Consider the following 13,451-nt stretch of genomic DNA (forward strand, 5'->3'; position numbering starts at 1 on the left):
ATTTTGTATTTTGAATAATTGAATTCCTGTGAAAATTTTATTACTTATGAAAATAATTGAATTATTTTGAAGAAATTTATTTAAAAAATTTGTAAATAATTGAATTCCTATGAAATTTTGGCAAGAATTTTATTAAAATTTTTAAAAATAATTGAATTTTGATGTTAAGAATTTTATTATTTATGTAGATAATTGAAATTTTGGCGAGAATTTTTAAAAAAATTTTGAACATAATTGAAATTCAGCGAAGAATTTGTATAACTTTTGAAAATAATTGAATTTCTGAAATTATTTGTAACTTTTTTAAAATTTAATCATTTTTAGTATTTTTAACTAAAATTCTTCTATCAATCGAGTATTTATGAAAATTGTAAAAATTATTCATTAAATAATTTATAATAATTTATTTATAATTTATAATTTCATAATTTTATGATAGTTTTTGAAAACTTAAGGTATTTAAAAAGAAATTATTGTCAAAAATAGAAAAAATTGAAGGTTCTGTATTAGGAATTCATGGTAGTTTAATAGTTTATGAGTCAAACAAAAAAGACACTAAAAATTCAGAAGTTTCTTATCAATTTCAAAAATTTAATTTTTTCCATCACTTTAAGTAAAAATCCTGGACTTTTCTCTGAATTGCCTGTGTCATAATACATTATTATAGAACTTATAATAATATTAAAACTATATTTCAATTCATATTTTATTTTTGTGAAAAAAAAAAATTTGAATTGTTGCTAATTTAGGCTTCACAGTGCCTCTAAAAAGTATTTTAGGGGAAATAGGGGACTGAAAATTAAAAAATAGGGGACTTTTAGGGGACCATAAAAATTGGTTAAATAAAGATAAAAATATCATTTATTTATACAGAGCAGCCACAAAAATTTAACTTCATTTTTCCCTGATTTCCAAACACAACTTTCACTTTTTGCCTCACCCTAAAGAATATTCTGGATTCACTCTAAAAATTATTAGATACTCAAAAAAATGTTCTATTAAATTTATTTACTAATTTTTTCAAAAGTAAAATTATTCGAAAACAGCAATAGTTTTTATTTAAATAAATATGTAATCATTTTTTTTTCATTGGAATTAAGGGGTTACACCACTTTGACCCGTTCAAAACATAAGCTTTTTCAACAATTTTTATTGTAGAATAGAAATTTTTTTAGGAAAATTAAATTACAGTAAGGTATTGTACTACTCTTGAACTACAAAAAAATATATATAAATTTCTTTTTTTTTAAATTGTCGGTTCGACAGATGATATGTTAAAGTGCTTTAAAAATGTATCGCCATACGGTGGACACTATAACTCAGTCCAGAATTAAGCTAGACCAAAAAGTAAAAATGCTTTAGTTTCTGTAGCTCAAAATCTAGCGAAATACGTATCCGTTTAAAAAAAATTTATTTTTCGCAAAATGGCATCGATTTGAAGGAAAAAGTCCGTATTTTTGCCTAAATTTCATTATTTAAAGTTGTCTAGAAAATTTAAATATTAATATTTAGAAAAATCCGTACGCATTTCGTTAGATAATTATATCACAAATAAAATAAAAAAAGAACTAAGAGGATCGATTGAAATTTGTGGCAGCTAGAGTGTCCACCGATTTTTAAAATACAGTTTTGAGAAAAACGCGTTTAAAGTTTTCATTACAATGTAAACGTTAGCGCGCGACCCTGCTTGAACAGTTCGAAAATTGTCTTTTTACTTGAGATATCGATATATAACTAATGACATATCATTTTGGTGACCATAAGGAGTATTTTAAGCAAAAAAAAATTTTTTCAATTTTCTGAAAATTTCAAAGTAGTGTAACCCCTTAAGGTGTTCAAAAATTTCAAATTTAAACCTTTTCAAATTGAACAACTCATAATGAATATTATTAAAAAACATGAAGAAATGGATTACTCCAAGTCTTCGACTCGGAGTGATCCATTTCTTATAATAATTAAAGATGACCGACTGACAAAATTATTATTTTATTATTATAAGAAAATTGTTTCTGTAATTTCTTCAAAATTATTTGTATCATTTTAATTAAATTATTAACTTCTAGAATTTTTAACTAAAATTCTACTTTAAATTAATAACATCAATTATTATTCAATTAAACTTTTTCAAAAAAATTTTTGAAAAAATTTATTTATTTATTTATTTAAAGTTTGGACGGACAAAAAAGTCCTTAACAAAAGAGATCTTATAATCTAAAGAAAATTACAAAAGAAATAAATCATAATACTGGCCGAAGTAAAAGAAATAAATTTAATCAAATGACAAAATGGCATTTCTAAGATCACTGATAAATTTGTTCTCATTTGAGTCGAAAAAATCAATGCAATCAATTCTTCAAAAATTGAAAAGTTTTTGAAGAATTTTATTAAATTTTTTAAAAATAATTGAATTCCTGAGAAGAATTTAAATAATAATTTTTGAAAACAATTGAATTCATAAGAAGAATTTTATTAAAATTTTTGAAAATAATTGACTTCTTGAGAAGAATTTTTAAAAAAATTTTGACAATAATTTAATTCTTGAGAAGAATTTCCCTATCTATTTATAAAGATAATTTAATTCTTGACGAGAATTTTTAAAAAATTATGAAAATAATTTAATTTTTGCAAAGTATTTAATTACTTTTCAAAAGAATTGAATTCTTGTGATAAATTTTGATATTTATCAAAATAATTGAATTTTGGAAAAGAATTTTATTAAAATTCCTTAGAATAATTGATTTTATGGGAAGAATTTATGCGATTTCTTGTTTATCAAACTTATTGAATTCTTTTGCAAAATTACTTAAAAATTTTTGAAAATAATTAATTTTCTGCGTCGAATGAAATGTTATTTATGAAAATATTTTTTTTTTTTTTTTATTGTTTATACTCCTGCCCTATTGGCCTTACGCACTTCGACAAGAGTCCCCGAGAAATACTTTTTTGGATTAAGCATAACCATTCTACATATGAAAATTCTATATATTAACCTAATTTTTGCGCCTGCAGAGCGACTTGAAAATTAGGAGTACTCGCATTCGCCTGGACTACCCGTCAAAGGGTTTTCTCGCCAGAGAAGAGGGAAACTGTAGAAAACCTCTCCTGAGTACAACCGGTTTATCGACAGTCGAGTTCTAATTGTGTGTACCGGACAATAATCGACGGTGCACACCATTATACCTCGACGTCAAACCTCCCGCTCAGATTGTCTCACGTGCCGGAAAAATACCAAGCCAAATGGGCGCGAACCAGGGGTACTTATACCCTTGGTCCTTAAACGACCGCCAAGCGAGGCATCTATCCGACTGAGCTAATCTGTCGGTATTTATGAAAATATTTGAATTATTGCAACGAATTTTATTGTTTTATTGAATAATTCATTGTTTTTTAAAATTGAATTCTTTCCTCACGTTTTAATAAAATTTTTAATAATAACTGCATTTTTCTAGGAATTTTTAAAACATTTTATTAAAAATATTTGAAATTCTGCGATGAAAATAATTGAATTCGTAAATGAAATTTTATTATTTATGAAAATAATAATTGAATCTTTTCGTAGAATTGTATCAAAAAATTTTTTCTATAATTAAATCTGTTGATAAATTTTATGAAAATAGTAAATATTGAAATTCGTTGAATTGCGATAAACTTTTGAAAGTAATTGAACTTTTGCAAAGATTTTTATAAATTTTTGAAAATAATTGAATTTTTGGCGAAAAATTTTGCTATTTATAAAGATAATTGAATTCTTGACGAGATATTCGTGTAAATTTAAAAATAATTGTATTTCTTCGAAGAATTTTATTACTTTCGAAAATAATTGAATTCTTGTGATGAATATTGTAATTTATGAAAATAATTGAATTTTGTAAAGAATTTTATTAAAATTCCTAAAAATTATTGAATTTCTGTGAAGAATTTTGTTATTTATCAAGATGATTGCATTAAAACTTTTGTAATAATTAAATAATATTAAAAAATTCATTCTTGTCAGAAATAGAAAAATTTTTTGATGCTTTTGTATTAGAATTAGTGTCAGTTTCATAGTTTAGTTACGAAGCTAAATTTGGTGTGAATTCATGATTAAAAGTTAAAAGAAAAAAATAGGGGAAATTTTGAAAATAGGGTACGTTTGGGGGCCAAAATGAAAAAAATGGGACTTTTAGGGAAATAGGGGAGAGACTGTGAAGCCTGCTAATTAAATAAATAATATAAAAGTATATAAAAATACTCACTCGTTAACAACTCCTTTAAAGGCTGATTGCAAGAGTCTTGCCGACTGAATAGGAACAGCTCTATTTAACCGTTCTGCTCGCCTCCTACTAAGTTCCGTACGTAAATCACCCTCTTCATCAATAGTAACATCTTCTAAATCCGTTTCAATTTCACTTGTCCCACTTATAACAGTCTCAACTTTTCGCTTCTTCAATTTCTTCTCCTTTGAAATGCGTTCTGCAATCGATAGATCTTTCAATTTTCCAACCTGATAGATTTCTTTATCCTTCTTCTTCTTCTTCTCCTGATTTATCGGATGCACTTCCAAACAAACTTCCTCTACATTTTGAATTTTCTCCTCCACCTCTTCATTAGTTTCTTCCTCTATACTTTCACTATCATATATTTCCTCAGGTAATAAATCTTCCTCTTCATCCTTAGGTTCTAAAGTTATTACTTTTCTCCTTCTTTTCTCAACAGACTCCTCCATAGGTTCGGTGGGTTCCGTTCGCTTAACAATAATTTTCTTAACATCTACTTCCTTTACTTCCGGCTGTTTGAGAGTTAATTTTTTACTTTCTTCCTTCTTGTTGCTTAATTTAATTGTTTTATTGGCATTAATCGGATCAATTGGAGTAATGGACTCGAATTTCCGTTTCCGAGCTTCTAGAATAGGATCTAGGATTTGCTCTTCTTTTACCTCGGGTTGAGATTTTTGGGGAAGAGTTTCTTTTTTGGGTTTCGGTTTATCAAGTTCGGATGTCTTCTTCTCATCGGTGAGATTTTTCTTCAGGGGGGAATTGCCACGTTTTTCCGGAGAGGCAGATTTAACTCTAGACTTTCGAGTGCAGTCTTTGGGTGACCATCGAGGGGATTTAAGCCTTTTGGGTGACAAACGAGGCGATCTTCTCGGGGAGGACCAAGGAGATCGTCGTGGAGATCCTCTTGGTGAACGATAACGTGGGGAGAGCCTTCTTGGAGACATTCTCGGTGATCTGAGTCGAGGAGATCCTCTCCTGGGAGATCGAGGACTCCTGGACCGTGAAATTCTTCTTCGTGGCGATCGGGGACTTCTGGATCGTGAAACTCTAATTTTCGGTCTCGGAGAGTATCTGTGAGGTGAATACCTGGGAGATCGTAATCTTCTAGGCGATAATCGTCTTGGCGTTCTTGATCGCGACCTTGAAGATCTGGACCACATTCTCGGTGATCGAGAGAGTGATCGAGTGGGTCTTGGAGACCTATTCCTAGGAGACATCGCTCTAGACATTAGCGGAGATCTTCTATCAGGAGATCTCTGAGGTGAATTTCTAGGAGACTTTTGACGAGGGGAAATTTTTGGAGATCGAGGTGAATATCTTGTTGGAGATTTTCTCGGTGATCTATACCTGGAAATTTCTCTCAACGGCTTTTTTAATAATCGTAAAGGTGATCTTCTCGGTGATCTGCGAGGCGATACTTTTCTCCAAGGTCGAGGCTTAGGAGAAACAGATCGTCTCCTAATATTTGTTGTTCGAGGAGAAAGAGGTCTTGGTTCGGGTTTAGCAACAACTTCTTTTACTTCAGGTTTAGCAGCTTTGGGAGCAACAGGAATGTCCACCTTTTCCTTGACAACTTCCTCTTTAACTTTAGGTACTTCAACTTTCAACTTTACTTTAGTTTCAAGTTTACGAGAATCATCTCGTACTTTTTTCAGTGCAACTTTTTCTTTCTTCGTCACTTTCTTCTCCGTTATTTCTATTTTGTCGTCCTTTATTTCCCTCTCCATTTCATCCATTAGACGCTCGAGACTGTCTTCTTCTTCTAAATCGGCCATAAGAAGAACATCGTCATCATCGTCGTTGAGAAGTCGATCTTCATCTGCTTCCTCGGCAGTTCTTTCTGACAAACATTCGTTAAGACCACTTTCACTTTCCCTATCCGCTACATTCTCATCAACTTCAGTGGATTCTATTTCTTCTGCTTTCACTTCTACTTTAACATCAATATCCTTCACTTCGTCATCCTCTGAGCCACTTGCATTATCGTCATATCTTTGAAATTTTGATCCATCTGCAAATAATTTTGTTAATGAAAATCAGTGGCAAATTCGAATGAGGGATAATTATGAAATTAAGAGTTAGAAAAATTAAGTTTTATCTAGTATGAAAAAAATACAGAAGAAATTAAAATTACAAAAGAAAAACGAATAGAAAAAACGTTCAGCACATGTTATTAATAAAAAATTAATTTTGTTAAATTTTACAGTTAAATAGGACACCATTAGACTCTGCACACCTTTTTATATATTAAAATTTTGCACCAAAATGTAACTGTGTTGAGATTTAAAATAATTTTCATTTTTTTTAAATAAGATTATATACGGTTCAACAGAGTGCAATTTCCATTTGAAAATTTGACAAAACTATTTTTCTGTATTCCCTAGCCGAAAGTACGGTTTTTCCGGTTTAATTTTAACTTTTTTCCAGACCCTAAAGAATATTTTGATTCCTCTAAAAATTATTAGATGCTAAAAGAAATGTTCTATTACATTTATTTACGAATTTCTTTAATAGTAAAATTAATCCGAAACATCAATAACTTCTTTTTTGAATAAATATTTAACTAGCAAAAAATCGAGCGGTTAATTTCTTACTACCTTTTTTAAATAAAATTAGCAATTTTAAAAATAATAAAATTTGAAAATTTGAATTTTTGTTGAAAATACTAAAAAAAAAATTCAATTTTGTAAAATTTCAAAATAATTGCAAAAATTCTTTAAAAAAAATTAAATTCTTCTTATTAAATTCAACTATGTTCAAAACTTGAAAAAAATTCTCGTAAAAATCCCAATTATCTTTATAAATAACAAAATTCTTCTCCAAAGTTCAATTATTTTCAAAAATTTTTCTAATTTTAATGATTATCAATATCTACGATTTTAATAAAATATTTCCTAAAACGAATTCAATTATTTAAAAAAAAATTCCAATTTGAAATTTTAGAAAATGACAATTTTGAATGAATGAATTAAATAATAAAAATTTCAGAGGAATTCTATTATTTACAAATTTTTTATAAATTTCTTCGCAATAATTCAATTATTTTCATGAAGAATAACATTTTTTTAACCAGGAATTCAATTATTTTCATAAATAATAAAAATCATCACAGAATTTCAATTATTTTTGGTACAATGTTAATGGAATTTCTCGAAAAATGTAATTATTCTTAAAATTTTTATTAAAATTAATTTTCAAAGATTTTAATGAAATAATTTTTAAGAATTAGAATTTTTTTTCAAAATAATTTCAATTAAATTCTTTGTAGAATTAAATTAATTTCAATAATATCAAAATTAAATTATTTTTAATATCTACTATTTCAATAAAAATTCACAAAAGAATTCAATTATTTAAAAAGAAATATATTATTAAAATTCATCGCAAGAATTAAAGTATTTTTCATAAATAATAAAATTCTTCTCAGGTATTCAATTATTTTCAATACAATTATTAAAAAATTCGATTGTATTCAATAAATTAAAGAAATTTTTCAAAAAAATTCAATTATTTTCCAAAATTTTTTAATAAAATTGAAGAATTAAATGCTTAATTTCAATTAATAAGAAAGAGGATTATTATAAAAACTTGAAATAAATTATTCATATAGAATTCAATTACTTTGAAAACTTGTAATTAAAATGATTAAAGAAAGTCCATTATTTTAAAGAAACTCAAAGAAATTCTTCAAACGAATTTAATTAAGATTATGTAAAATTTTAATAAAATTCTTCCTAAATTCAATTATTTTCATAAACAATAAAATTCTTCGAAGAAATTCAATTATTATCAAATTTTTTGATAAAATTCTTTGCAAGAATTCAATCATTTGCAAATGTTTTATAAATTTTTTCGCAATAATTCAAAAAATTATTTAACAAAAAAATTAATAAAAGTTCTTCATAAGAATTCAATTATTTTTGAAAATTTTAATAAAATTCGTTGCAGAAATTCAATTATTTTAAAAAAGTTTGATAAAATTCTTCGAATTAATTCAATTATTTTAAAAAATTTTGAAAAAATTCTCGGCAAAAATTTCAATAATTTTGAAAAATTTTCCTCAATTCAATGATTTTTATAATATCTACTAAAATTTTTCAAAGGAATTCAATTATAAAAAATTTTATAATGTATAATGTAATTTATAATGTAAAATAATGATTTTATCTCTCGGTCATCTTTAATTTATTAGAAAACATGAAGAAATCGATCACTCTTTTATATTTCTCGCTAATTAAAAAGTAGTTATTAGTGCAAAATCATTTCTCACAAGTTGTGAAAAATTTTGTTATTTGGTATATAAGAACAGTTCGCTTCTAAACGTAAAGTGTTATAAGTGTGCGTTTCTACGTGTAGTTATTAAGTATGCGAATATATATGTAAGTCTCGGGTTGTAGGTTACTTGCGTTAAAATGCGAAAATGTGTTGGTCTAAAGCGTCTAAGAGTGTAAATAAAATGTCGGAACTGTGCAACGAAAAAAATGTGTTCATTCTGTACCAAATAGTGTCTAAAATTAGGGATAATTCTGAAAGAAGTTGAATTTTTTGAATGCTTTTGATAGTCATAGGAAATTTAATAGACAGTTTTCTAAATTTTAGTGAACGAGTTTTATATATATTGATGACAGTTTCCTAAATTTTAGCAAGCAACTCGTCATTGATGACTCAAAGAATGTTATCCATTCAATGATTTTGTGTCCCGTCTCAAAGTAATATACTAGTCTATTAATGATTGACGGACTTTTTCTTTCCGTGTAGTTAATTAATTAGTATTATTTTTTCACAGAAAATAAGACTTTCAAATTCAAATCTTTTTAAAATTCAAACTGGTAATAATTTAAATTTATATAAAATTTTTCAAAACAAAATTAAATTATTTACAAAATTTTTTAAAAAATCCTCTGCAAGAATTCACTTATTTTTACAAGTAATACAATTTTAGACATCAATTCAATTATATAAAAAATGTAATAAAATTCGTTGTAAGAATTCAATTACATTTCACAAATAATGAAATTCTTTGCTGAAATTCAAATATTTTCAAAATCTACTATTTTAATAAAGGAGGTTCCCAGTAAAAAAAAAGTATTCAGAATAGAGAAAAAGTATTGGTGGAGACGTTCGGTGAATGCGTTTTCGCGACAAAACCGTATTGGAGGGTTACGGTGAATACATTTTGCTTACCGTGAATACTTTTTTTTTAAAACTTTCGATTTAAAGATTCCTAAGCAAAGTTGAGAATATTTATAAAGAGCGTAAGTGACCTGAAGTATAAAAATGACTATTGCGAGAAGGAAATAAGAAATTTTGAGAAAAAACGAAAAATTAAATGTGACAAACAGATTGTCAAATGTTGATCAATTACCATATGCTTTTCTGTGCCTACAACGTACGATGATTAAAAGGAACTTTGACGTTACCGGCGGAACTTACTGTTTCACATACATTTACTTGGATTTCTCAAGTTTCTGTCGGTATCGTCAATGTTCCTTTTCATCATCATACGTTGTAGGTTTGTCACATTTAATTTTTCATTTTTTCTCAAAATTTCTTATTTTCTTCTCGCAATCGTCATTTTTATACTTCAGGTCACTTACGCTCTTTATAAATATTCTCAACTTTGCTTATGAATCTTTAAAACGAGAGTTTAAAAAAAATGTATTCACGGTAAGCAAAATGTATTCACCGTAACCCACCAATACGGTTTTGTCGCGAAAACGCATTCACCGAACGTCTCCACCAATACTTTTTCTCTATTCTGAATACTTTTTTTTTTACTGGGATGTTAAAAAAAGGTCGATTTTTGCCTTGAACCGAGAAGTAAATTTCAAGTGAATCCTTATACATTTTGAGCCCGGGGATCGAGTAGTAACCTTCATTTCCCCCCATACCCTCGGGAAAGTGGTGAAAATGAGGAAAAACCATGAAAAGTCCAAAAATAAGAATTAAGTTGGAATAAGAGCAAAAGGGATAAAAACATATCATAAAATATTTTTAAATATTTTCTGGTCTACAAATAACTGCCACATGCTTCGTTACTGTCGAAAAAGTCGGAAAATTTATGAAAATCCCTTGAAAAATGTAACAAATTCTTTTTAAGTGGTCAGAATCGGTTTAGAGTAGAGTAAAGTTAATTTAGATTAATTCCAAAACAATTTTATATCTACAATGATAGGGTAAGTGTGGGTATTCCTGCGAGTGACACAATTATTGCGATTTTTAAAAAATTATTATTTTCATTTTGAAATATACGCCTAATTTTTTCAAAATAATTACAAAAATTATTGTGAATCTTACTTGATAGAATAGCTCATAAAAATGTACATTCCGACAATTATTAATTTATTTATTTAAATTTGAAATATATTATGACAGAATTCTGTGAAATTATCAAATATGTCAGTCATGAATGCATATTAAAAACCGTTGATATTTCCAATATTCACTATAGTATACATGTTTCAGTGTTACTAATGGAAGAAGTATACTTTATTATTTGAAAAATATATTAATTTACTTATCTTTCATTGATTTTCAATTAATAATACTTAAAACTATATTAGTAGCAGAATTTTTCCTGCATGTTAGTATTATTGCGATTTTTAAATACGTTTACTGCGCAACGCATACTAAACATAACCTCTTTTTTGACAACCAGCGCGGTATACGACATCTGATTTTCTGCAATAATACTCGCACAATAATTGGTATTTCCTTCATAAATGTCACACAATAATACTCGCGCGTTAACAATAATACATGTGTTGACAATTAGTTTTTAATTAACTTTTTTAAATACAAATAATTAACGAAATTTCGTAAACTTAGACGAGCTTCGCAAATTTAACCTACACTAAAAATTCGCAGAAATACCCACACTTACACTATCTATACTTTTCCCTGATGTCTGAAGAATGTGTGAAAATATCGGAAAACTCAGGAAAATTCAAAATAATAAAAATAATCTATTTACGTTGTTTCAGAACTGACAGAAGTAATTCAAATTCATTTCTAAATTATTTTTTGGACTAGAAATAACTGTTGTGAGTTTTAATATTGACGAAAAAGTCGGAAAAATTATGAAAATTGTAACAAATTGAGCTTTAGCAGTCAGAATCAACTTAGAGTTGAATAAAGTTTTCTATTTCAGTTTTCTCTTCAAATTTTTTTCGAAATCATTTCTTGGACTAGAAATAACTGTTGTTGGTTTTTTTACTGACGGGAAAGTCGGAAAATCTCTTGATAAATTAAAACAAAAAAAATTGTTATCAAAAATTGGGCTTTGGTAGTCAAAAACAGTTTAGGGTTGAACAAAGTTAACTGAATTTAGTTCTAAAATGATTTTAGATCTACCATCATATCTAGATTTTTCTTTAATATCGGAAAATGTGTGAAAATCGCGGATTATGTATTGATGTTATTTCAGAAATGACAAATTTTATTCAAATTCATTTCCAAATTATTTTTTGTCCCGGAACTGTTGTAGGTTTCAATTCAATCCAAAATTTTTATTTTTCCTGAGTTTTCCGCGATTTTCACACATTTTCCGATATTAAAGAAAAATCTAGGTGTGATGGTAGATCTAAAATCTTTTTAGAACTAAATTCTGTTAACTTTGTTCAACTCTAAACTGTTTTTGACTACCAAAGCCCAATTTTTGATAACAATTTTTTTTGTTTTAATTTATCAAGAGATTTTCCGACTTTCCCGTCAGTAAAAAAACCAACAACAGTTATTTCTAGTCCACGAAATGATTTCGAAAAAAATTTGAAGAAAAAACTGAAATAGAAAACTTTATTCAACTCTAAGTTGATTCTGACTGCTAAAGCTCAATTTGTTACAATTTTCATAATTTTTCCATATATTTTCCGACTTTTTCGTCAATATTAAAACTTACAACAGTTATTTCTAGTCCAAAAAATAATTTAGAAATGAATTTGAATTACTTCTGCCAGTTCTGAAACAACGTAAATAGATTATTTTTATTATTTTGAATTTTCCTGAGTTTTCCGATATTTTCACACATTCTTCAGACATCAGGGAAAAGACTAGATATCATTGTAGATATAAAATTGTTTTGGAATTAATCTAAATTAACTTTACTCTACTCTAAACCGATTCTGACCACTTAAAAAGAATTTGTTACATTTTTCAAGGGATTTTCATAAATTTTCCGACTTTTCCGACAGTAACCAAGCATTTGTAGACCAGAAAATATTTAAAAATATTTTATGATATGTTTTTATCCCTTTTGCTCTTATTCCAACTTAATTCTTATTTTTGGACTTTTCATGGTTTTTCCTCATTTTCACCACTTTCCCGAGGGTATGGGGGGAAATGAAGGTTACTACTCGATTCCTGGGCTCAAAATGTATAAGGATTCACTTGAAATTTACTTCTCGGTTCGGGGCAAAAATCGACCCTTTTTTAACATCCTCCTTTATTAAAAGAATTCAATTATTTAAAAGAAATTTAATAAAATTCGTTGCAAGAATTCAATTATTTTCATAAATAATAATATTCTTCACAGGATTTCAGTTATTTTTTTAAAATTAAAGTAATAAAATTAGTTGCAAAAGTTTTTTTATTTTATTTTTATTTTTTTTATTTTAATAATAAATAAATTATTTATTTTAATAAATATTTTTTATTTAATAATTATTTTCATAAACAATAAAATTCTTCACAGGATTTCAACTATTTTTTTATTAGAAAATTTCACGAGAATTCAATTATTTAAATACGAAAATAAATAATTTATTGAATGAATAAATGTTTCTCAAAATTAAATTCTCATAAAGAATTTTATAAACAAATTTTGAAAAAATTTAACTTTTTCGACGTATTTTAATCAAATTTTTAAGAATAATTACATTTTTTGAGGAATTTGGTTTAAAATTGTATTAAAAATAATTGAAATTCTATAATGAGTTTTATTATTTATAAAAGTAATTGAATCTTTGTAAAATAAATTTTTATTTCTGAAAATAATTGAATTATTGCAAAGAAATTTATAAAAAAATTTGTAGGTAAATAGTTAAATTCCTGTGAAATTTTTATTATTATTGAAAATAATTTAATCTTGGCTTAGAATTTTATAAAATGTTTAGAAGAGAATTGAATTTTTGAGAAGAATTTTATTATTTTTAAAAATAATTGAAATTTTGATGAGAATTTAAAATCTTTTTGAAAAGT

General features: G+C 26.6%; 1 protein-coding gene across 2 annotated transcripts in view; it reads right to left on the bottom strand.

Annotated features, from left to right (window-relative positions):
• The window catches only part of LOC122504837 (serine/arginine repetitive matrix protein 1-like), a 51,276-nt gene that overhangs the window by 17,579 nt on the left and 20,246 nt on the right, over nucleotides 1–13,451 (bottom strand). For both annotated transcript variants that reach the window (XM_043616115.1, XM_043616114.1), the window contains exon 4: nucleotides 4,236–6,267. In XM_043616115.1, coding sequence (XP_043472050.1) covers nucleotides 4,236–6,267 — 2,032 coding nt within the window. The remainder of the gene's footprint in view (nucleotides 1–4,235; nucleotides 6,268–13,451) is intronic.

Source organism: Leptopilina heterotoma, unplaced genomic scaffold (assembly GCF_015476425.1).
Source record: "Leptopilina heterotoma isolate Lh14 unplaced genomic scaffold, ASM1547642v1 Lhet_32, whole genome shotgun sequence".
NCBI classification, from domain to species: Eukaryota; Metazoa; Arthropoda; class Insecta; order Hymenoptera; family Figitidae; genus Leptopilina; species Leptopilina heterotoma.